This window comes from Carassius auratus, chromosome 24 (assembly GCF_003368295.1).
Source record: "Carassius auratus strain Wakin chromosome 24, ASM336829v1, whole genome shotgun sequence".
Taxonomy (NCBI): domain Eukaryota; kingdom Metazoa; phylum Chordata; class Actinopteri; order Cypriniformes; family Cyprinidae; genus Carassius; species Carassius auratus.
Window position 1 is genome coordinate 8,425,573 of NC_039266.1, and position 24,087 is coordinate 8,449,659.

Sequence of the window (24,087 nt, forward strand, 5' to 3'; positions counted from 1 at the left end):
AGCTAATCTAATCTTTTGTAGACACGTCCCTCAATTATCATTCAACTCTTCCACTATGTTCTCAAACAACCCTCTCTTTCTCGGCATCCATGTGTTTTATTAGCATGACAAATAAAGGTACATTTGTTTTTCCAGCAGTGGCAGGTTAGATAAAAGTCTAACCGAGGGATCAAGGTTTGACTTGTTAGCATGGCCCTGTTAGCCCCTGCTGGTGGGTGCCAAAACTACACAGTCCATTTACGGTTCTCCTTTGATGGCCAATACATTTGACTGCAAATACATTTTTCTCTGTCTGCTGCTTTTCACGTCACATCTCAGGATAGTGACTAGTGAAGAGTTCGATCTTCCTTGAATCTAAAACTCTCTTTGTCTTTCAACAGAGTACCCATGTTCTGGAATGTTGGGAATGGTCTCAGGCCTTATCGCAGACTCTCAGATCACAGTTTCGTCCCACACCGAGCGCACCTGGGTGTCAGAGAATGCCCGTCTGCTGACCAGCCGTTCGGGATGGATGTTGTTGCCACAGCCCCAGCCGTATGTGGATGAGTGGCTGCAGATAGATCTGGGTGAAGATAAACTCTTCCGAGGGTTGATCATCCAGGGAGGCAAACACCGCGATAACAAGGTATTCATGAAGAAGTTTCGGCTGGGCTACAGCAACAATGGATCTGACTGGAAAATGGTGATGGATGCCACTGGCAACAAGCCCAAGGTAAGATATAGGGAAGCTGGAAGGTGGTTCATAAACATAAACTGGTTTAACATTTAGAATAGTTTTGAATCACTTTGAGGTTCTTAAGCACTAATCTGAGATTAGTTTAGCCTGATTTTAGGAAATGTGTTAAGAAATGTGGAGCTATAATGTATTCTTTCCGATGCCTTTTAGATGGACAGAAAAGAGAATGATAATAAATAGACTAATTCTGTGAGCACATTATTGGGGAAACATCCCAAATGCATTAAAAAATACTAATAATAATCTTAATCCTAAAAACAGTCATAATAGCAAAACAGAATAACAGTATAGTGTTCATTTGCGATCATAGTGAAAACAGACAAATTTCTTAAGAAATGATACAGTATGTGAAATACATGAAATGCGTGACTTTTTTTTAGAACATAGCCTATGTGCCTTATCCCCTATCAAAAAGATGGATTGGATTATAAATCCTAGAAGAACCCTTTTAAAACCCTTATATCTCTACCTTAGTTTGAAGGACAAAAGGAGACGCATTAGCTCTGATGGCCATTAATGTTCTTTCATGACTTCTCATCTTGTTCTGTACCTTTGGTACCTCTGGCGAGTGTCCTTTCGTTTTTTTAGTTTTTTTTTTGTCTGTCTCCTGTGGTTCCTCGTGTCTGGGTTTTAAGGCTTCAGAAGTGTGAAGTCAAAGGCAGATGCTTTTGAAAGCCTGTGCATCCTGCTGTCGTAGACTACAGTGTTAGCCCGCAGCTTTCTTTTTTTTCAGCCATACAATGTCAGAAGTAAAGTTGAAGACTTTCTTTTCTCTAGTGCTTTGTTGCATTAGAAATACAGCAGTGCCCAAGTTAAGAAAGGTGTGAGCTGGGTGCCCTCTCACTCGTTCTCTTTCATTAAAGCTCTGCTCTTTGCTTTCCCAGTCTGTCGAACTTTGGAATACTCTTAATAAAGATTTCACTTTTATCTTTTTCCATTTCTGCTTGACTGCTAACTATTGTCTCTGACTCTGTCGTTGTTCTCGGCAGTTATTTGAGGGGAATTTGAACTATGACACGCCAGCATTGAGGACGGTGGAGCCTATATTGACACGCTTTGTTAGGGTGTACCCAGACAGAGCCACTCCTGCTGGGATGGGACTTAGACTGGAACTCCTGGGCTGTGAAATGGAAGGTAAGTTGAAAACTCATTCACAGACACACACATAACCCCACACAGGAGTACTCAAGAAAGGACGCTACTGACTTAAAGAGATATTTCACCCAAAAAATAAAACTTCTGTCATCAATTTCTCGCCCTCATGTAGTTCTAAACTCGTAAGACCTCAGTTTTATCTTCAGAACCCTCCATAGACACCAAGGGAACTACAACATTTAAAACCCAGACACATAGTAAGGACATCGTAAAAATAGTCCATCAGTGGTTCAACTGTAATTTTTTGTAGCTACAAGAATACTTTTCATGCACAAAGCCACCGTTGAAGAGAGTACCAAGATACGTGAATTTGTGTCGAAGACTGACACAGAAGAGAAGAAATAATTTGTCTTACATTAGGGTATTTAATGACAGTTAAAATTTTTGAGTGAACGATCCCTTTAGCTACATTTTCAGTCGCATTAACAGTTGCTCTGTTGTTTTCCAAATAGTGTAACTTTAGGCAAGTGTAGTGTGTTGCTTATTCCAACAATATTTTTCAAAGAAACCGTGATTCATACACATAATGGACACCCTTGCAACAAGCCAAAGACAGATTGTTTAAAGCAAGTGAACAAGAGGCAAACAAAATGACAGACCTTTGATCTAAACAGAGTTTGAAGGTCCTCAAGTGTGTGGTCTTATAGTACAGATGCTATATGATTGAATTTGGACTTATCCACTCAAGAGGACAGGATAGGGTATAGCTTAGCTTTCTTCATAATTACTTGTCCGGCAGATGCGGCATCAAAGGATGTCTCCAACCCAGAAAACCAGGGGCCTGTGACACTCCTAAGTAACAGGGCCCCTCACAGCTGGAGATAATCTTTGGTCCACCTGCCTTGAAGGATTACGAAAAGTTCCTTGATGTCTTCCCCTCTGTCTTTCTTCCTGAATTAGTTTAGCTCTGATGGGGGGTATGTGTGTTTTCTGTTGAGGCAGCGTTAAGTGGATTTACATATTGGATTTCTTTGAGACTTGCTTGTATAAGCCACAGCATCCCACCGGGAGCTTTAGTTGGATGATAGTGCTTGATTTTACTTTTAATGCCAGTACATGAAGTCCAACACTATGTATATAAATTTACCCCATTATTTCTCTTTCTTAGCTAAACCCTCACAATCAAACAACTGAACCCATACACATTCCAAACAGCAGGACACTTAAGTCCTAGCAAGAGTGTGCAATGCGATCAACAATGCTGTCCAGAGCCAGCACAGTGACCTCGCTGTGACCCCTCTGCTTTAGAGACTCTTCAAAATGCCCTCACCCGCACAACTTCCAGCACAGCTCCCGTTTCCCCCTCTCCCTCCCTGCTCATTTTTCCCTCTCCTTCTATCCCGGGAAAGCCCTACAGGCTTAAGGGCAGCTCATTACAAGCTGAGAGTAAACACAGGGTTTTAGGCAGATGTAGGCAAAGGCCACATCCAAAGGAGCACAGGCAGATAATGAGAGGATACAGCCGAGAGGATACCGGCCCAGGGTGGAGCATAACATCCTCAACCCTGCAGCCAGAGTCACGCACAGGCCCGTATCAAAGGGCTACAGACTTGGAAAGATTACAGAAAGAGCATAATCATTAAGATGATTTGTGGAATGACGTACAAAAAAAATATATACTATAGTACTACGTGGTTTTGGACTTTCAGTAATCACCTTTAAAAAATGATGAAAATCTACCTTGGTACCTTGGGAAGAAAGGTGATTCATCACTTTATTTTGTGAAAGCTGTGTCACAGTCATGAATAATGGGTATCTTTTTCTCTCTATCTCTGACTCACAGTGCCCCCTACTACACCCGCTTCCTCCACTACGCCATCAGACGAGTGTGATGATGACCAGGCCAACTGCCATAGTGGAACAGGTGATGACTACGACCAGACAGGTGCTAACACCCGCCTGCAGAGACTGCAACCTTACTTACTGCACTTGCTCCTTTTGCTATGCTAATCCCAAAAGACTAACTGCCTCCCTTGCTTCCGCAAATATCAGCTCTTCTAGCATTTTTTTTTTTTTTTTTTGGGTGCTAATACAAATCACTCCTCACACTATGAATCTCATTGCATATAACCACACTTACCACACTACTCCTACTAGAAGTGAAGTATACTGTGCATGGACTGCAAATGTTCTGTATGCATCTAATACTGAAATAACCTTCTACATTTGCCAAACGAGCTCCATTTGGTCTTCCATTTCATTACAAAAGCCAGACAGTGATGAATGAACGGCGAGCGATATCAAATGCAATATCTGCGATATCTACCTTGAGGACTGCCAAAAGTTAAAATCGTTTATACAAAATTGGATTAAAAATGCAATTTTTTTTTTGTATTTAGTTCTGAGATGGTTATGTGTCGAACTAATATAAAATGGCAAGGTCATGTCACAACATTGTAGCATACTACAGTAAAGTCACAAAGAGCTTTATTGACAAGTGCACACACAAGGAATTTGTTTTGGTGTCACAAGCTATAACAAGTTTTTGTATAAATGTAAAGTAAGTACAGTTTAAATAGTCCATTATGACTGATTACTACATACTGCTTCACATACAATACATTTAAAAAGCATTTAGCAGTATGCAGTATATAATGTATGGTATGCATAATTTAACATGTACATACTAAAATCAACTTATGCCTAAATTGCTAAATTGACTTACTACATACTGCTTTATTTTAAGGAAATAGTATGCAGAATACAGTATATACTGTGTAGTATGACTCACACTGTTTCACATACAATAAAAAAAAATGGCATCGGCTATTTACACTAAGTGAAAATGATATTTTCTTAGCAATATGGTATTTACACTAAGTGCAAATAGTTATAGATTATATTTACACTGTTAAAATAGCAGGATTTTGTGCCATTTATACTACTTATAGCAAATAGTGGCAATTTTTGCACCCCGGTATTGTTGTACATTATCAAATAGTATGCAATAATAACGTGTTGAGTGTAAATATTTTTTTTAAATTCAAATTATTAAATGGATTCCACCTTATTGGGATAAAATAAGCCCTCCTTACACCTACCCTAACCCTACCCAATACTTTATTTTCAACTTTTCGATTATTTCCTTCATTTTTATTGAAAATAAATGCCTTTCCGATGTGAAAAAAATATGTTGGCAAAAGGCGGATTCATTCCAGGGTCGAAAATGACTTTGGCACATGCTTTTCCAATCTGCGTCACTGGAGCTGATTTTATACAATCGTCTTTTGTAGTGTTGACTAGCCCAACCACACGTTGCTGGGTCGAGTTAGGGTGAATAGCTTCTACCAACAAGGTGGTGGGTTATATGCATTTAGTGTAAATAGACACTCAGAGAAACAGAAAGAATGGTTTTAAACAGTAACACTACCACACAGTAAGTAGTATACAGTAATATAATACTCCATTGCAATCTAGCTTGCACTTACCTTAAGTTATTCATGTGTGAAAATGTCTTCTGCTCTCCGGCTGTTAATACTAACAAAGCATTATAAATTCTGCCTCTAATCTCCTGTGTGTTGACTTCAGTGCAGTCTCACAGAGTGTGTGTTACACAGAATTGCACCCCCCTCTGCTAAATGATAAAAGTAAAGGTTCCAACGTTTCTGAACGTATTTGCATGTCTCATCCGGCAAAGCTCATTTTAAAAATGCTAAGCAAATACAAAGAGGGGAATTAGCACAGACAGATCCTTACCTCCTGATAATATCCAAATAAAATATTAGCCAGTGTCTCACTTTAACTTTTCATCTAATGGGCTTCTCTGTGTCCACACTACAGGTGGAACCGCAGCTCCAGAGACGACCACAGAGACCAGCACCGTTCCAGATGAGAAAGGTACTTACCTCTAATTCTACCCATAATTTCTCTAATTATTCAGGATTGTACTAATGCATACTCCCTTAAAGGTGCGGCGTGTCATTTTTGCAGTGTTAGCATACTTTCTCTATTCCAGTCCAGTGTGCACAGACAACTCTAAGTAAGCCAGTTATAGCTAATTTCCCCGAATAATGTGCACATTTAAAATATATTTTTTATGAGTTTCATTTAGGATTGCCTGTTTTATTTCTGAAAAAGAGGGAACTAGATGCACTGTGTCTGATGAGCACCAGTAAGCTATTTTCTTCTTCGAAATTTTTTTTTTGCAGTTATGTACATTTGCTGTCTCTAGCAGCACAGAAATGACGCACTGCACCTTTAAGAAAGAAAATTCTTATTGTATGTTTTCTTAGTTCTCTGTTTGATTATAAGTGTGTGAACTCAAAGATGAGTATGTAATCTCGTTTCTGTAGTGTTCTAGTAAAAATCTGTAAAGAGCTTCTTTGATTTGCTAATTCAGCGTGATGACTGATTAGCCATTCAAGACTGTTCACTAATGGGCAAACGAAAAATCCCCCTTAACTGACCTTGTCTAATTAGCCAGTGTGTGTGTGTGTGTTTGTGTGTGTGTTTGGCCCTGTCTGAGCTTCATCACAACAAGCAAAACAGCAACACAACTGAATAGATTGAAGGTCCTAATAAGCATGTGTCCTTGTGTGTGAGTGTGTGGTCTTGGCTGGTTAACATTGAGTAGATGTGTGCACTTTCTATTATTGGATGTGGTTTATTTGCTATGACAAGCATTCAAAACTGGTAGAACGTTCTGTACTGCGGTGAAACGTATCCGTGCACTGTCCTCCACTGCGACAGCCCCAATCCATTTACAGATGGAAAAGAAGAAATAACTTTTAATTGGAAACTGGCATTTTCTGAAGCTGCAGTGGCTGCGTGCCTGAGCTGCGGCTTTTAATGGGAAATTCTTTCCTTCGCATTCAGTGAGCAAATACCCTGTGAAACTCGTGGAGAATCCTGGCTTTATTAAACTGTCTATAAAGCAGCGCTGAGGCTGTGCAGGCACCGGCGTAGCTGACATCCTAGACGTGCTTCTGCTTTTCTGTCCGTCTCAATTCTCTCTGCTTTCTCTCTTTGGCTTTCTATCTCTCACTCAATCTAACATCGTTTAATCCCTCCCTCCTTCTTTCATGTCAATCTCAGTTTCAAAGCCTCATTGTTTCGTTTGTTCTGTATTCTCGCTCTAGATCTAGCTATATTTGGTGTATGAATTTGGCTTTGGGATTTGGAAATGCTCGTGCTTAAATGATGGTGTTTTCTGCTGCTTGTAAAATAACTCTTTGTTGCCATCAAGTGGACAGTAAATATAAAGCATGTAGTTTAGAGATTTGTGTAGTCCAATCAATAACACAGTAGCTTCAAAACAATTAAACAGTTACAATGTTACAAAAGATTCTGTTTCACTCTCATTAAAAAATAAAAAAAAAAGTATAAAACATGTCACTTACAAAGCGTACTTTAATGTGCTCTTTAGATGTGAATATGAGCATTTAAGGTAATAATATGCATATTTTAGGAGTAAATAAAGTACAAAAAGTACATTTTGGAAAGGTACTTTTATTATGAGAGTGTTCAAATAAATGCTGCAACATTGTTTCAACATTGATAATAATCAGAAATGTTTCTTTAGCAGTAAATCATCATATTATCATGATTTCTGAAGATCATGTGACACTGAAGACTGGAGGAATGATGCTGAAAATACAGCGGAGCATCACAGAAATACATTACACTTTAACACAGATTCACACAGAAAATGGCTATTTTAAAATGTAATACCATTTCACTGTTTTTACTGTATTTGTAATCAAATAAATGCAGTTTTCAAATACATGAAAAAAAAAGAAAAGAAACTTTCATATAAAAATAATAATTCTAAAATATAAATAATATTCTGTATGTGTCACTGCTTTGGCTCTGTTAATGATCTTCTCTGTGTGTGTTCTCTGTGCAGCGTTCCTGTGGTTCGCCTGTGATTTCGGCTGGGCCAGTGATCCTTCCTTCTGTGGCTGGATGTCCGAGGACAGCGGTTTCAGGTGGCAGATCCAGTCCAGCGGCACCCCGACTCTGAACACCGGCCCAAACATGGACCACACTGGTGAGAAACTGACCTCACAGCACGAAAACTGTGAGACACTGTGAGAAACTGTGGTTTCTCTCCGTCTGCTGCAGGCGGATCAGGGAACTTCATCTACACCCTGGCCACAGGTGCTCAGGAGACAGAAGTGGCTCGGTTAGTGAGTCCATCCGTGTCGGGCCAGGACTCGGACCTGTGCTTGTCCTTCTGGTATCACATGTTCGGCTCTCACATCGGCACGCTTCACATCAAACAGCGCAGAGAAAGCAGCCAGGGCTCAGCTGACGTCCTGCTCTGGACGGTCAGCGGTCATCAAGGCAACCGCTGGAGGGAGGGCCGTGTGCTCATACCCCACTCCAACAAACCCTACCAGGTGCTGAGACAAGTGTGTGTGTGTGTGTGTGAATAAGCTTTCCATTGATGTATGTGTTTGTTAGGATAGAACAATATTTGAAAATCTGGAATGTCTGGAATGCAAAAAAATTTAGAAAATCTCCTTTAAAGTTGTTCAAATGAAGTCCTTAGCAATGCATATTACTAATCCGAAATTATGTTTTGATATATATACATGGTAGGAAACTTACAAAATATCTTTACTTAATATCCTAATGATTTTTGGCATTAAAGAAATCTGGATGATTTTGACTCACACAATGTATCATTGGCTATTGCTACCAATTATACCCCTGCGACTAATGACTCATTATGTGCTCCGGGGTCACATATAGTTCAACTTTTATCTTGGTGTTTGTCTTTATTTCAGGTGGTAATTGAAAGCGTAGTGGAGAGGAAGAGTTGGGGAGACATTGCTGTGGACGACATCAAAATCTTAGACAATCTGAACGTGGATGACTGCAAGGGTGAGTCAGTTAACCCTTCATAGTGCAAAATACACTGAGATGAATTAAGATTGTGTTATTTTTGATATTTCTGCTACTACTTCTGTAATGACAAAGTTGCTCATTTTCAAGCATGTTTATGTACAGACACTGAGGATAGACCTAAGTCAGGTTAGACGCATTATTATACTTAATGCAAATGAAAATGAGGCTGTGAAGGACAAACGTACGGTTTTACACACTGTATGAAAGTCCTAGATATGTCATTTTCATAACTCCTAACTTTCAACAGTATTATAGAGTTTCATTTTATTTTATTTGTTCACCCACTCACAGCCTTGTTTCCATTCCTGCCAAATATTAAATATGGTGTGATCTATGTATTGGATATTTAAATAACATATTTATCAATCATTAAAATAATTATATTTAAAAGAAAATCCAGAATTTTCTTAATTCAGTAACTGAGTTTACAGTTTATTTATTTACTGATTACTTTACCGATTACTTTATTGTGATTACATGTATGAATGTATAATTAATACATTAATTTTATTATAATTTCATTTTTATTTATTTTACTCCTAAATAGCTATTTCTGCCCAGTAAAATATTATAGAGTTTAAAAAAAAAAACATGATTAAAAAAAAAAATCCAGTACTTATTAGTTTCTATACTATATCTCATATATCCAAAATCATAACAACCATGGTCTTTAAATGTAATGGCAGTTGAAGGAACAAATTAAAATTACAAATATAATTTTGACTTACAGTTTGATTTTAAGCTGTTAGATGAGATTATTGAATTATGTACATTTCCTGACTGTTTTTATAGACCCAGATGTCCCAGCAGAGCCAATTCTACCTGAAGACAACTTCAACGACATCAGTAAGTGCCTTTCTCAAATATAATGCATGCAGATGCTGAAAACATGTTGGTACCCATAACAACATTAGTGACTAAATAAGATGTATGCAAAGCAAATAAATAAATAAATAAATGTTTTGAGTTTTATCAGAGTATGTTTTACAAGAAAAAATAATATGCAAAAATATATATCTGGTGTCTGAATAATTTTAGTTTTGACTGCATAAAATCCTAAAGCAATATCTAAAACAGGTTTTCTGGTCTGTTCTCTTCCAGTCGTGGACATCACAGACTTCCCTGAGATCGTGGAGAACCACGAGATCAACGGCGCTGGAAACATGCTGAAGACGCTGGACCCCATCCTCATCACCATCATCGCCATGAGCGCGCTGGGGGTCTTCCTCGGAGCCATCTGCGGCGTGGTCCTCTACTGCGCCTGCTCCCACAGCGCCATGTCCGACAGGAACTTATCCGCTCTGGAAAACTATAACTTTGAGCTGGTGGACGGCGTCAAGTTAAAGAAGGACAAGCTCAACTCACAGAACACGTACTCAGAAGCGTGAGACCAATGAGAGGGGACCTCTCCTCAGGGAGGGCGGGGCTAAACGGACTGCCGAAGCCTTCTGATTGGAGGAGGACAAGGCTCTGTGGTTCAGTGAACCAATGGGAGGTCTGGACTGAGCCATGCTTTTCTCAGGAGCTGCAGTGAACAGAACCTACCAGTAGGGGACACTGTGTACAAAACATTGAATTCATGGGAAAACAAAAACAAAAACTAAATGAAAAATAAGAATATGTACAGATGATTGAAATTATTATTTTTAATTTTTTATTTCGTATTATTTTTGGTTGATCATTTTTACAATCAGATGCTGGTGTTGAGACCAATATATAATAATGTTATAAAGTATTTATCTTTTTTTTGTTGTTTTTTGGAAGGAGGATAAAAATCATTTATTTTTATTTTAAAAGAAAAAAATAACCCAAATGAACCATATATGGCCAAGGGAAGGTAAATACCCCGTGGGAGGGCAAGGATCAAACAGGGTGGAGAATCATCCAGCCCCGTTGCATTCTGGGTATGGTTCAGTCAGTGCCTTTGGTACATCTTTTTTTGTTTTTTTTTTTTTTTGTTTTTGGGGCCTCCTCTGTTGTTTTTACGGTGTTTTTAACCCTTTAGTTCTTGAAAAAGCTGTCGGTCGATTCTGCAAGTCAAATCCCGGTAAATTCATAGCGCTTTAACATTGAAATCCTGCATATTGTACATACATTTTAATATATTTTAATGCCCTTTTCAAGGAAACAAGTGAAAGGACAAAAAAGAAAGCTGCAGTATCCCTTTTTTCTTGGGTTGTATGTTGTAAATACAATCGTCCGACTGTTTTGTGAAAGTGAAACGTGTGCTTTTTCCGTCCTGTTTGGTTATTTTTTGCTACGTTTCCAAAAGATGCAGCCCTCGTTCAGAACAGATGCTGATACAAATCCAGCGCGCATTTCATCATGAAAACATAAATGCATTTCATAGGAGAGTTTTATTCACCTGGATTACAGATTTATAATCACCATATCCTCTATAATCACGTTCAGAATGTCTGTTTATCCAGCATACCAAAAAAAAAAGAGAAGAAAACATTGATGCTCATCCTTGCCTTGATGGCTTTGATTTGAGGATTCATCAAAGCGCTTCTGTCTCCATCCGTCGAGCTTGAATGCATGTGCTCTTGAATGAAACTCTGATTTTAAGAGTGGTGCTATTAGATGTCCTCACACATCGTTCTGTCGTTGGCCTTGTGTCTGTACCAAAGGACTGTTGCCTCAATCTGCAGGGTCCAATCACAACCAGCCCTTCTCTTGAGACGTCTGGAGACCATCTCATCTCATCTCTCATTCATCAGATGGATCTGATGTTAGCAATGCCGTACACACACAGTTTAACCGATAACAGGGCTTCACTGCTGACAATACTAATGTTTTCTACAGGTTTCTGGGTATGTTCATGTACTGTGTGCTGTATACTGTGGCCAACACTTCTGTTTTCCCCTTTCTCTCCGAGGACGTGGATCCTCGAGTCGATGCTACATGTGTGTCAGCTGAAGCTGATCCTGTGAGAAAGCATACTGTAGCATTAACGAAAAAGAAACATTGTTGCACTGATCGATATATTTGAAGAAGTTTATGTGTTTATAGCATTCATTTGTAAAAAAAGACAACTGAAATAAAAAAGACAGTGTTCATTTTTTAATATAGTTTCAGAATATGTGATACGATTCTGAAATGGTCAATTATGGAGATGTTTTCATTATTGAAAAAGGTATACAGATTTCCTATAGTAAAGCTCCCATTTACCTGACCCTGATTCTCTTTTGGTTTTTGTACTGTCGTTGAGATTTTGTGCTGATATTTTTCTTTTTTTTTTTCTTTTTTCTGTTTTTTGTTTTTTTACAAGAAGATGCGGAAGCAAAGAAATCTTTTATTTTCAATACTGCCTCTGTACGTTGCTGTAGTAGGAAGGAATAAAAAAATAATGAATAAAAAACAGCAAGGCCTTAAAATGGATATCAACGTTTTGTATTTGAACATCTGCATCACGAACAGAAAATCTCCTCCACATCTGCTCTGTTTCTGATCAAATCACATCGACTGACATATTCCAAAGATTCAGCTCCAATAAATGTGTTCTCAAACTTTTGCTCTTTTTAAAAGTTATTTTTCTTTGACATGAAGAGAACATAGACAGGACAGCAACTTGATGACAAGAGAAGTGTTTGAAGTCTACTTCTGACTTATGTACAGAATATTAATGCACACTTCTTTTGGTTTTGAGAGCTTATTTTACACAAAAGAAAAACTGGATGTATTCAAATGAAGCACAAAAGTGTCCAGGATCCTCTAGAAATATCAGTATATTTCTAACTCTGATAGCAATGTCTGTGAACTTACTCTAGTGTGTATTGTGTTAATTATTTGATTAGTTATAATACATAAATGCTTATTCATTCAAGTAATAACGAGCATATGTAATCACTGAAGATCTCCATTGAATATTTCTCAGGGCTGGATGTTAATTACTATGTAGAAACATGCTTTAAAATGCTTTTACTGCTATAATGAAATTAGCGAGGCATGTCATCACACTATTTAGAGTCCCTTGTGAAACAGTCATCTTCAAATCTTACAAGTATATTACAGAAAATTGTAATGCATTAGTTTAAAAATCAATTCACGATTAATTGGTAGCTTATTAGCACCCAATACCTAAACTTAAACTACTGTACTAACTATTAATAAACAGCAAATCAGGAGTTTATTGAGGCAGAAGTTGTAAGTCAGCAAAAAGTGAGAATTGATCCCTAAACTAAATTGTGACCCAGAAAAGACACTTTCAAAGTGATGTAGTTACACCTTACATGTACTTACTTTAGTAATAAGTGTGAATTATGTATTATTTCAACCCTAAACCTCAGTACTCAGTACTCAGTAACAACATTTACTTAAAATAAAGTGTAACCCTAATAATAATGAAATAAGTGAACTTAAAGGGAGACTTCTTTTCACAAAGGTAAGTTGCCTCTTAGAGAAACTATTACTTATTGACAAATGTGATTTGATATTTGACTCAAAGCTTTACTGTACAGTCTTTGTGGCAGCTGACTCTGTGTTTTCAAACTCTCCAAAGCCTTTCCTTGTGTGTGTGTGTGTGTGTGTGTGTGTGTGTGTGTGTGTGTGTGTGTGTGTGTGTGTGAGAGAGAGAGAGAGAGATACTAAAGCAGACGCCTGCAGGTTAACACAAGTTAAACACAAGCTCTCTTTCATTACACAGCAGAGCTCCTCAAGACTGCAGTTTATCCATCAGGACAAAACCAATCGATGAAGAGAGACCAGACATTATATATATATATATATATATATATATATATTCCAGCTCTGGTTACACATGCTTTGCTCTGAAATATATTAGTTCTTTGCTCGAGCTGCAACAAACAGACAGTTACACACAGAAGCAAAGGAAACATATGGGTGTCCTCAAAGTTTTTTTTTTTTTTTTTTTTTTTTTTTTTTTTTTTATGTACAAAATCGCTAAGAAAATATAAGTAAATTTACTTAAATTCAAGTCATTTTACATGCTTTTTAAAAAGGCATCTATTGTTTTTAAGGTATAAGCCTACAGTATATCATTCCATGGTTTCGATAATAATGATGACGTTTTATTGATTTATCTAGGCCAGTTTAAGCTTAATATCTGACTTTATAAGGTCTAACTACATAGGCATTTAAAAATGTTTACTTTATACAATACTCCACATATTGAATATGTTTAATATGTAACAGAAACAGAGGAATCTTTTAATAAAAATGGTAATGTTTGTATAAATTGTAAGATCATGTAACTCACATTGATGCACACTAGAGGGCAGTGTTGTGTTAATAACACTATATCACCCTAAAAGCTCTGCTAGCTTGAGTTTAAAACATCATGATAGATAGTGTATTGAGCTGTTTGTGCTGTGGTAAACTGGGTCAGTACACTGAGTTTGATCACTTGTTATATCAGTCATGTGATAGTAAGACCCTGTTGGTCCTAAAATCTAAAACTAAGTTATTTTAGTTTATTCTGCCTGACAGTTTAACGAAAAGAAAAGTATGATTTAAATGTATAATTATCAGTTGAAATAATAGACATTAATATGGTGTTTCATCTTAAAACCTGAAACATGTTTACACCGTTTCTAGCTGCTCCACAGCAGACAGTGAGGTATTTCAGTATTCAGGCAGGAATTCATTGCGAAAGCTGCATTGACTCTTTTGGGCGTCTTATTATTCTGCTTATGAAATCATAGCAAGGTTTTCTTCTTTTTTTTTTTGGCACATAAAACAGGATCTTTTTCCATCATTCCCTGTAATAATGCATCCACCCAATACTTTCAACATGAAGCTTTTTGAAACTCTTACAATTATTCGGTGTGAGAAATGTATTTAAATAAAATATAAGTAATTTGTATTACAAACAATATTTACAAGCAATCAAGTGCTTGAGACAGTGCCATTACATTTAGATACACATATAAGAGAAAGATAAGTACTTCTTTTCCTCTCCTTGAACATCTTATAAACAACATATTTTAAACATATTCTTTAACCCTAACTATAGACAATGTGTTCAACATATTGATCCATATTTCATCTAATTTCTCAAGCCCCTTTCTCGTGTCATGTCAGAAATGAAGCAGTCCTGTGAAACTTTATACCAGCTGAATTTAATCATTTATATACTTTCACAAAGAGCTCAAGAGTAAATACATAATTATTGTTTAGTCATTTTCAAAACTTTATATATTGATACTTATTTATAGGCAATGTATATATTTAAATTAATTCAAGGAAACAATGGAGTACAGTAAATAAGATGTTTGGTGTCTTAAATGCATGTAGAAATAGTGTTGTGTTTTTGTTGTTAGTTTGTGAAAAAATATACTGTATTGTCTGATAATAAAATTAATTGATCATGTATTTTGAGTATTTCAAATACAAAATATTGTCTCTAAAATGTCTCTTAATGTAGTTTTTATCATAGTTTTTATTACTTATTTATTTATTTTATTTTATTGTCCAGCAAAATACACAATTACAAAATACTTATTTAGTATTTAAATATGTATTTTAAATACATTTAATTAAAATAATGTTCATCTCTGGGTTGGGGGAATATTAATACACTTCCACATACAGTACAAATAATATTAGTAATTTTAATCAATTTAATTCATCATATGAATGTCTCCCAGAGACACAAGAGACCTCAAAACATCACTGGACTGAAAATAAATAATTTCTCTTATAAATATATATATAGATGACAAGTAAATAAGCATTTATAGATTTACTTCAAATATGTACCTTCTCATGTTAATATATGTTTATAACAAAAGTTAAATAAAATATAATAATAACAATTCATAAAATATATGGATTACACTTTAATAAATATGCAGGCAAACACATCGCATTCTAATTCATAATCTAATAGTTTTAACTTTTATTACTATTATTATTATTTTAGTTATTTAGTAGGCCTACTTATTTAGGGCTCGTGACGTCATAAGCTGAAGTCAGAGCTGATGACGTCGGTAGGTAGGGGCGTGGCCTGTTTGCGCGTCTGCTGACCTCATAGTTTTTCATCCAGCGTTCATCAACTCTTCTTTCCAACGCAAACACGTAGACGATAAACGCGGACTTTTGTGGAATAGTTCATTTCACAGCGGACGGACGCAGAATGGGTTGTTGAAGGATTTAAGAGAAGCTCTTTTAGGGTTAAAGGGAAACAGAAGGATACACGTTGACAAAAGACCCTCTATGAGGCTTCGAAAGTGAAGAGAGAAAACTAGTGATAAAAGGCAGAAGGTAAAGTTACCGTCTGAACGCTGGCCGCCGAGTGAAAGGACGCAGTTTTCATCAGGGTTTTATTCGATAGAAAGTGGTGTTTAAATCAGATGTGAGTGTGATTTAAAGCGAGGAATGTGTGGTGAATGTGTGACTTGAGTAACGGTCCGTCTCGCAGATATTTTAGGTGCTTTATAAAAAGGTGTTAGGTTACTCCTTAAAGCCTCTCGCAGACACCTCATTACTTGTTTTTTTTTTTTTTTCATTTTAATTTCTAGCACGCAACATATGGAACAAAAAGGTTCGATGGACAGTTTTCCCGTCGTCTTGTTTTATGTTCCATCTGTTTTTTATATCAATTTGAAAGCGGCACATCTACACATGTTGCTAGGGAGAATCATCTTTCCTAGCATTTTGTGTTTCTGTACTATCTTTATTTGAGTCGTTATTATTGTTTTTTTTTTTTTTAAGTAGGCCTATTTATTTTATTATCAATATTATCATTATTTAATTTCCCCAGTTGTATTTCTTAATCGAAGACGGAATGGAAAATGGAACGATGACGTAGAACGTTCGAAAGTGTCATTTTACATTCAAATCTACATTTCCGGCGGAACCTGGGTAACACTTTTCTAGTTAACATATTGGCTATTTATTAGAACGAATTATAAAGCACATATTCTACATGACCGTGTTCTACATTTCTAATCCTGAGTTTATTGAGTAAAAAGTCATAATTAATGGTTGTTAATAGTAAGAATTGGACCTCAAAATAAGAACCAGAACTTTGGACTTCGAAAATATGATTCTTAGAAATCATAGGAATTGTGTAAATAAGCAATGAAATGAGAAATAAACAAAAAGCACTTTGAGCAAGTAAATAGCTTACATGACTATGCAATGGATTTGCTCATCTGTTTTCTTAGGTAAATGCATCTATCCGCTAACCTGTATTTAAACACAGGCCATGGTGTTTATCTGGACTAACTACACAGTACAGAATGACTGTACACTGTATCTACTGACATTTCTCCTTTTACTGTAGGACACAAATGGAAAACATTTGTGAGAGAAACACACACACACACAAGATATCTGTCTAAAATCAATTTCTCAAATATGACTGAAACAAGTCTGCTTCATAAAGCTGACATGTTCCTTTACAAATGTCAATACTCCAGGAAACAGTCTGCATTGATCCATTGGATGCAGTGACACCCTTGTACCCATTTTAATCAGAAGAGGACCTCTGGCTGCTCTGTCCTTTACAACAACCTTGCGTCTAACACCAGAGGAGCTTTTTTAATCAAGTAAATGGGCGTAAAACGGTGGAATAAATCAGGTGTGTGGTCAGTAGCATCTGTTCGCTGACAGTATGTGACCTCTGACCTTCACAACAGCTGCTGGACAGAAGAAAAAAAACATATATATATATAATTTATTTTTGGATCTTTAACCAGTGACTCCTTATGACAAATAGGTGCTGAGAAGTTGTGTCATCTCTGAGAATGGATACACAGTCCTGTGTTGTGTTTCTGGTTTGGTGGTTATAGATTCTTAAAATAGTTTTCATATGAAGATATCATGATTCTAACTTTAAATTAGTGGTTAGCTTAAGTGCAAATGCAAAGGAAAGTGTTGGAGTTTCGGTTTATGCTGGACACTTGATCAATAGCTCAATCAGAAGCATACATTTTGTTGAGTGTGTCCACACTGTTCATTGGTACATTGCTTGTGTATGATGTTGTTAATAATGCTTTAGTGTTAGTATTATTCAAGCACTCTTGTCAGTTCTGATCTTAGTGAAACATTCATAGGAACAGATGCAGTCATTGTTTTCCAGACCTTGTTTGGCAGTCGTCCTGAATCCAGAAATAGGACAAACCCAAAAAATATAAAATCCAGATTAAAGGATTAAAAAAAAAAAATGTACTTTTGTTGTTCTAAACCGATATGCACCTTTTTCCTTCACCCCATGATGCTTTGCATGAATCATGGAAGTAACTTTAAACATTAAACATTAAATAATAAACAAAAGTTTTGCTCTGTGAACACAATAATAAGCATTTTCAGAAACTGAGTGGGGCGAGGTTATTCTGCCCACCCTTTAGCCAGCTAACATTAAAAGGAAATTTAAAAGTGTGAAAGCTTTAACGAATTAACTTCAGCATACCATGGATAAGTCTTAAAGCTAGATTTTGTCTGCAGCAACATTAAGAACATGTTATATATCATTGGAGTGATATATGTCTACAATCAAACCTGGAAAGAGACGTCAGGATTTAGGAAGAAAAACTTTTTAGTGCATTCTAGTTAATTATTCATCGATATATTGTTGTCTTTTTTCATATTGTTTCAGCAAACTGAAAAGAGCTATCGCCATAGATATTCTTGTTATTTTATGTCACATTACCAATAGCAAGTGTTGCGTTATTCTTTTCTGAAAATAGAACGTGAAGGACAATGAACAGCTCTTTCAGTCAAACTGTCAGAGAAGGATTATTTGTAGCACTACCTTAAATTAAAATGATTTGTTTCAGTCATTCTGAGTGGACCGTCCCCAAACCAGAAGTGCTATTGGCTCATTGGACAGAAGGAGGATCATTGTCTTTCATGGAATACAAAACATTTTTTTTGTTACTCATGTTCATACAGTGACAGTGAATGGTGGCCAGGGACTGTCGAGCTCCCCAAAGCAGTCTCTATGAGCCATGTGCTGGATTATGAGTCTTCATGCAAAAGCTTTAAGTGAGGAATAGACTTTATTTTATTTTATTTTTACATTTCTGGCAGTCTGATCACCATTATTTTAATGAATGGATGCGAGTTGCTTGGACACTTAGGAGACACTTTAGTTTCTCTACCCATTTCTTCTTATTGTCCATTCTGTGCTGCCTAAAAATGTTACAAAGGTTGCATGTTGTTCTCAGTGTCTGTTACTTTACTGTAGGGCCGTTGTAAAACTGTCAGACTTAAATCTTAAAACACATGTGTCAGCTCTTAAATGCCCCTTTCTTCTCAACACATTTGGCTTTTCAGAGAATTACTCTTTAATATTCTTAATGCTTATATTTTAGTTTATAAAGGTTTGGGATCTGTGTCTGTGGGCACATTTGTTTTTAAACTCTGTTCCCAAGTTTATGTTTTCATGTGGCGATAAAGGAGCTCAGAATGTGTCTATCTCCTTTCCACTGGTACAATCTCTTGTTTGATGTTGGTCTGCAAACAGGCCCCTTCTAATCTGATCTACTTTTTGCCCCTTTCCTATTTTCTTCGAGCTGTCTGATCTCGGTTCTCATTGCTCTTACCGGTCAGCCAATGAGAAAAAAACCTGTCTTCGCTGGTGTACAATGTAAGCAGTATTCATGTGAGCCAGGGAGGTCACACAGTAAATTAGCTTGAAATTGACCTGCAATGGCATGTGCTCAATGCAGTACTGTGTAGCTGGTCTCTCAACCGTTTTAACCAATCTTCTTGCCAGTCTGTCATGAGTATAAATGCTAAAAAACAACTGTTGTTGTTCAAGGTGAGTGAAGAGAATAGAACTGAAAACTATTTTACCCCCAAAAAAGTGATTGCACTTAATGCATAATTTCAATTTGTTAGAAGCTACATTATTCACATTCAGTTTTAAGGTGTACCATTATTCCTACCTTATAGTGAGCGTGAACTGGCTTGTTAAGGTCTGTGGGTAAGTAGATGGCATATAATATGATTAGTTTGTGAACGTTTGGAATCAGTTGTGCACAGTGAGCAGCTGGTGTTGTACAGCTGTGGGTAGAAATGTGGAACCATTTAGACACATCTGTCAAAAAAAGAAAAAAAAGAAAAACAGTTCACAAAGTGCGACATTATATTCTTCCTCGTCTGGGATACATTTTTACCAAATAGGAAGGTTCAACTAAATTCAGTTACCCTCAATTGAACTAGTTTCAGAAGAGTTTAATGTCACTGGACGTCATGGTCGCCGTGATTTTGCCAAGTAAGACATTTTGCTGGATCAACATCTTTTGTTGATCCTGGATCATGTCCAAAAATTTAGACTTAACCCAATCCATATCCCTAAACCTAACCCTACCCATAATCTATTCCTGAAATCAGAGGGAAACGATAGTTGATTAACAATGGTGTGGAATAGGGATGTCAACGATTAATCGATGATCGATTAATTGTCGATAAGAGATGCAATCGATTAAGGCTATGGATGGTCGGTTAACCGATTCAGTGTTGGGCTGCGTGCGGCTCATGCGCACTCAACACGTGCGAGCGTCTGTGAGTGACGGTGACGATATATAAAAGCATCATCATTCATTCACAATGTACAAATTAAGCTTTTAATGTGATTTAAACTTTAAAGTACATTAAAATAGAAACAACATAAAAGTTCTTCAACATTAAATGCAATAGAAATGTAGTTACTAATCATTTCATCAGATAACTGTTTTATATCGTGCGCTTTGCAGGGCTGCGGGACACAGTGACAGGACAGATAGTCTATTCATTCCTACAACTTGTTAATTCATTCCTACGAATTATTAATGTGGCAATTGTCCATGTTTCATTAATTTTGTTCCCTAAATAACCCATGATTTAAGTGAAATAAGGGAACAAATTAATAAATCGAACGAATTCTTAATTCATGAAATCTTTAATTTCCCTTCCCATTTTTACCACTGTAAGAGATGCGAAAACAGTTATTAAAAGCGAAAGATAATAAAATAAACCTGGGAAATTAGAGGGTTAGACTATGAAGATTTAGGAAAAGAAACAATGCCTAAATATACTGAATTTGTGGAAATTCGTGACCAACCGGCAAACCAGAACAAAGCCGCGTAAATGAAGACTATGGGGTCCAAAAGCATGGTCGCGATGTAACATTTTCCAGTTAACCTATTATTCCTCTAATAAACAAAGCTTTTATACCACAATTGTCATAATCAGATCTTATCATTTCTAAATAAATAATTGCTGGATTCAAAACAGCAATTCATAGGCGCTGTGACCGACACATTCCTGGAGCATTCAGTTTAAATAGACCGTAGTACCTGTCCACTCTGCTGTTATGCCAAGGACGTTTTTGCTCATATGAAGAGGATCATCTTTTCCGTCTATATGCGAATGCGTGTTAAGTACAAGCCTAGTTTACATTATAAATAATAGTTTAACATTCAAATACATTGCGAATATGGAAACATTTCGATTTGTGCCGAATGAGACATGAGCAATAACCTCCAAATAAATCTAGCCAAATCCGCGCTCACTCATCCTCGACTGCACGCATGCACTGTCACGATCTAATGCGCTGTATGCCGGATTTTAAAAAATCTGACATTTTCTAGGACAGAATCCAGCAGGATCAAATTAATGTGAGCAACTGTGTTTTGGTGCAGCAGCGCCGATGTAGTTCACTTAATGTGCAGCGCAGTCACACGCGCTCCACATTTCGGATAATTTTATACAATAATGTCAGTTGAAAACATCGCAATTGTGCTTTAAAATACAACAACGAGCACCACAAAACCATTTAAAGAGGCGCGTTCAGCGTTCTCCGTGCAGGATTGGAAACTGTCAACAAAGTAAAATGACCTCAAAAGTATGGCGCGCTCTCTTCATTTTATCAAATGATCATAATCGCATCTATTCATTTTATAATCCTGCTACTAGCATTTTATTCAGACTAAAACCTCTTTAATTCAAGTGAGAAAGCGTTTTGTGTGTGTGGCTTTTGCACATCCTGTCATACCGCTGACTGTGTGCCTGCAATAGACGCATTTTGCTGTATTATGGTTAACGATTAATCGATTAATTGATCGTTAATTTAAACGACGATCGATCATGGAAATAATCGAAATTTGACATCCCTAGTGTGGAAACACCTTATCCTGATTGTAAGCCTAAAACATGTATTTCCTGAAAAGCTGTATCTCAATTCAGATTGGTGGATTGGAAAGTTTTTCCAGGATCAACAAGGATGTTGATCCAGGAACATGTTGTACTTCTCACTCACCAGAAGTCATTAATATCACATTGAAACTGATTGGAAAGAAACCAATCTCTGAACAACAAGGTAGGGCTTTTGTACTTGGAAAGTTGCTATATCGAGAATGCTGCATTACATATATAATTATTCAGTCTAGTCTCATTGTTTATACATAGCTAATTATATGTAGCCAGGTACAAATGCTGCTTTTTGAATGAATTAATCTTTGAATGAATCTTTTTATGCATATTGTTCTTTTACCCCAATATGTCTTTTTTTTTTTTGGGGGGGGGGGGGGGTTGCTGAAAGCTAAAATATGGAAGGATAGCATCTAAAAAGTAAACAGTGGAAAAATTAAATATTTATAAAACATTTACATCTCAATTATATTTATTTAGCTACATTTGTATATAGGTATACAATATTGCACCTCTTAAACCAAAAGACATAACCACTCTTCAACAAACAAAAATAAATAAATAAATGAATAATAGGCAGAACAAATGTACAGTGGCAATCATTTGTAACCATGCATATATATATATATATATATATATATAGATATAGCAACCTAGAAGAGGCCACTCAACTGAGACTGTCCTGCTCTCGGTAACTGAAGCCCTGCAACTGCTAAGAGCAGCTTCCAAATACTCTTTCTGCTGCTTTTGACACAGTTATTCACCAGATTCTCCTGTCCACCCTCAGAAAGATGGGCATCTCTGGAACCGCACTCCTTTGGATCAAGTCCTACCTCTCACGTAGGTCTTGGAGGGGTGAAGTTTCTTAAGTCACAACTTCTTGCTACTGGGGTTCCTCAAGGCTCAGTGCTTGGACCACTTCTCTTCTTCATCTACATGATGTCATTAGGATCTGTCATTCAGAAGCATGGCTTTTCTCACTACTATGCTGATGACACTCAACTCTACTTCTCATTCCAGCCAGATGACCCGAAAGTAGCTGCTCGCATTTCAGCCTGTCTGAGTGACATTTCTAGCTGGTTGAATGACCATCACCTTCAGCTCAACCTTACTAAGAACTGTTTGTGGCTCCAGCTAACCCATTGTTTCATCATAACTACTCTATACAGCTTGGTTCGTCAACCATAACTCCTGCCAGGACAGCCAGAAACCTAGTTGTGATCGATCATCAGTTAAGCTTCACAGATGATATTCCTACAATGACCCGGTCCTGCAGATTTGCCTTATACCACATTAAGAAGATTAGAGCAAGCCACACAACTTCCTGTCCAAGCTCTTGTTCTCTCCGGACTGGACTATTGTAATGCTCTCCTGACTCTTCCTGCATGTGCTGTCAAGCCTCTGCAAATTATCCAGAATGCAGCAGCGAGGGTTGTCTTCAATGAACCAAAAAAAGCTCACGTTACTCCTCTCCTCATCAGGTTACACTGGCAACCAGTAGCTGCTCGCATTAAATTCAAGATATTGATGCTTGCCTACAAGACGACCACTTGCGCTGCACCAATATACCTAAACTCACCTTGTGGTGCCATCCCAAAGAGATTAAAAATCACTGTCGTGGACCCTTTCCTGGACTGTGCCCAGCTGGTGGAATGACCTCCCAATCTCAATTTGAACAGCTGAGTTTTTAGTCATTTTTAAAAAACAACTAAAGATGCATCTTTTTCACCAGCACTTGACCAACTAATACTAGCACTTACCTTTTCTTTTTTATTTTAGTTACATGTTTTAGGCTTACAATCAGGATAAGGTGTTTCCACACCATTGTTAATCAACTATCGTTTCCCTCTGATTTCAGGAATAGATTATGGGTAGGGTTAGGTTTAGGGATATGGATTGGGTTAAGTCTAAATTTTTGGACATGATCCAGGATCAACAAAAGATGTTGATCCAGCAAAATGTCTTACTTGGCAAAATCACGGCGACCATGACGTCCAGTGACATTAAACTCTTCTGAAACTAGTTAAATTGAGGGTAACTGAATTTAGTTGAACCTTCCTGTTTGGTAAAAAATTATCCCAGACGAGGAAGAATATAATGTCGCACTTTGTGACTTGTGTCATGGCACTTTTATACTGTTGTTGTTCTCTCGTTGGTCTGATTGCTTCTGTTGTTCTCATTTGTAGGTAGCTTTGGAAAAAAGTGTTTGCTAAATTATTAAATGTAAATGTAATATAGAAGCA

General features: G+C 37.0%; 2 protein-coding genes across 4 annotated transcripts in view; both read left to right on the forward strand.

Annotated features, from left to right (window-relative positions):
• LOC113042227 (neuropilin-1a-like) overlaps nt 1–12,253 on the forward strand; it is a 60,122-nt gene extending 47,869 nt beyond the window's left edge. Inside the window, exons 9-17 of one of the 2 annotated variants that reach the window (XM_026200887.1) lie at nt 381–712; nt 1,726–1,870; nt 3,675–3,776; nt 5,672–5,728; nt 7,737–7,880; nt 7,955–8,232; nt 8,623–8,719; nt 9,536–9,589; nt 9,845–12,253. In XM_026200887.1, coding sequence (XP_026056672.1) covers nt 381–712; nt 1,726–1,870; nt 3,675–3,776; nt 5,672–5,728; nt 7,737–7,880; nt 7,955–8,232; nt 8,623–8,719; nt 9,536–9,589; nt 9,845–10,131 — 1,496 coding nt within the window. In that variant the 3' untranslated portion in view covers nt 10,132–12,253. The remainder of the gene's footprint in view (nt 1–380; nt 713–1,725; nt 1,871–3,674; nt 3,777–5,671; nt 5,729–7,736; nt 7,881–7,954; nt 8,233–8,622; nt 8,720–9,535; nt 9,590–9,844) is intronic. The other variant, XM_026200888.1, reaches the window with a different exon arrangement.
• Nucleotides 12,254–15,720: 3,467 nt separating this feature from the next.
• LOC113042228 (integrin beta-1-like) overlaps nt 15,721–24,087 on the forward strand; it is a 36,676-nt gene continuing 28,309 nt past the window's right edge. For both annotated transcript variants that reach the window (XM_026200889.1, XM_026200890.1), the window contains exon 1: nt 15,721–15,967. The gene's annotated coding sequence lies outside the window, so the exon portion shown is untranslated. The remainder of the gene's footprint in view (nt 15,968–24,087) is intronic.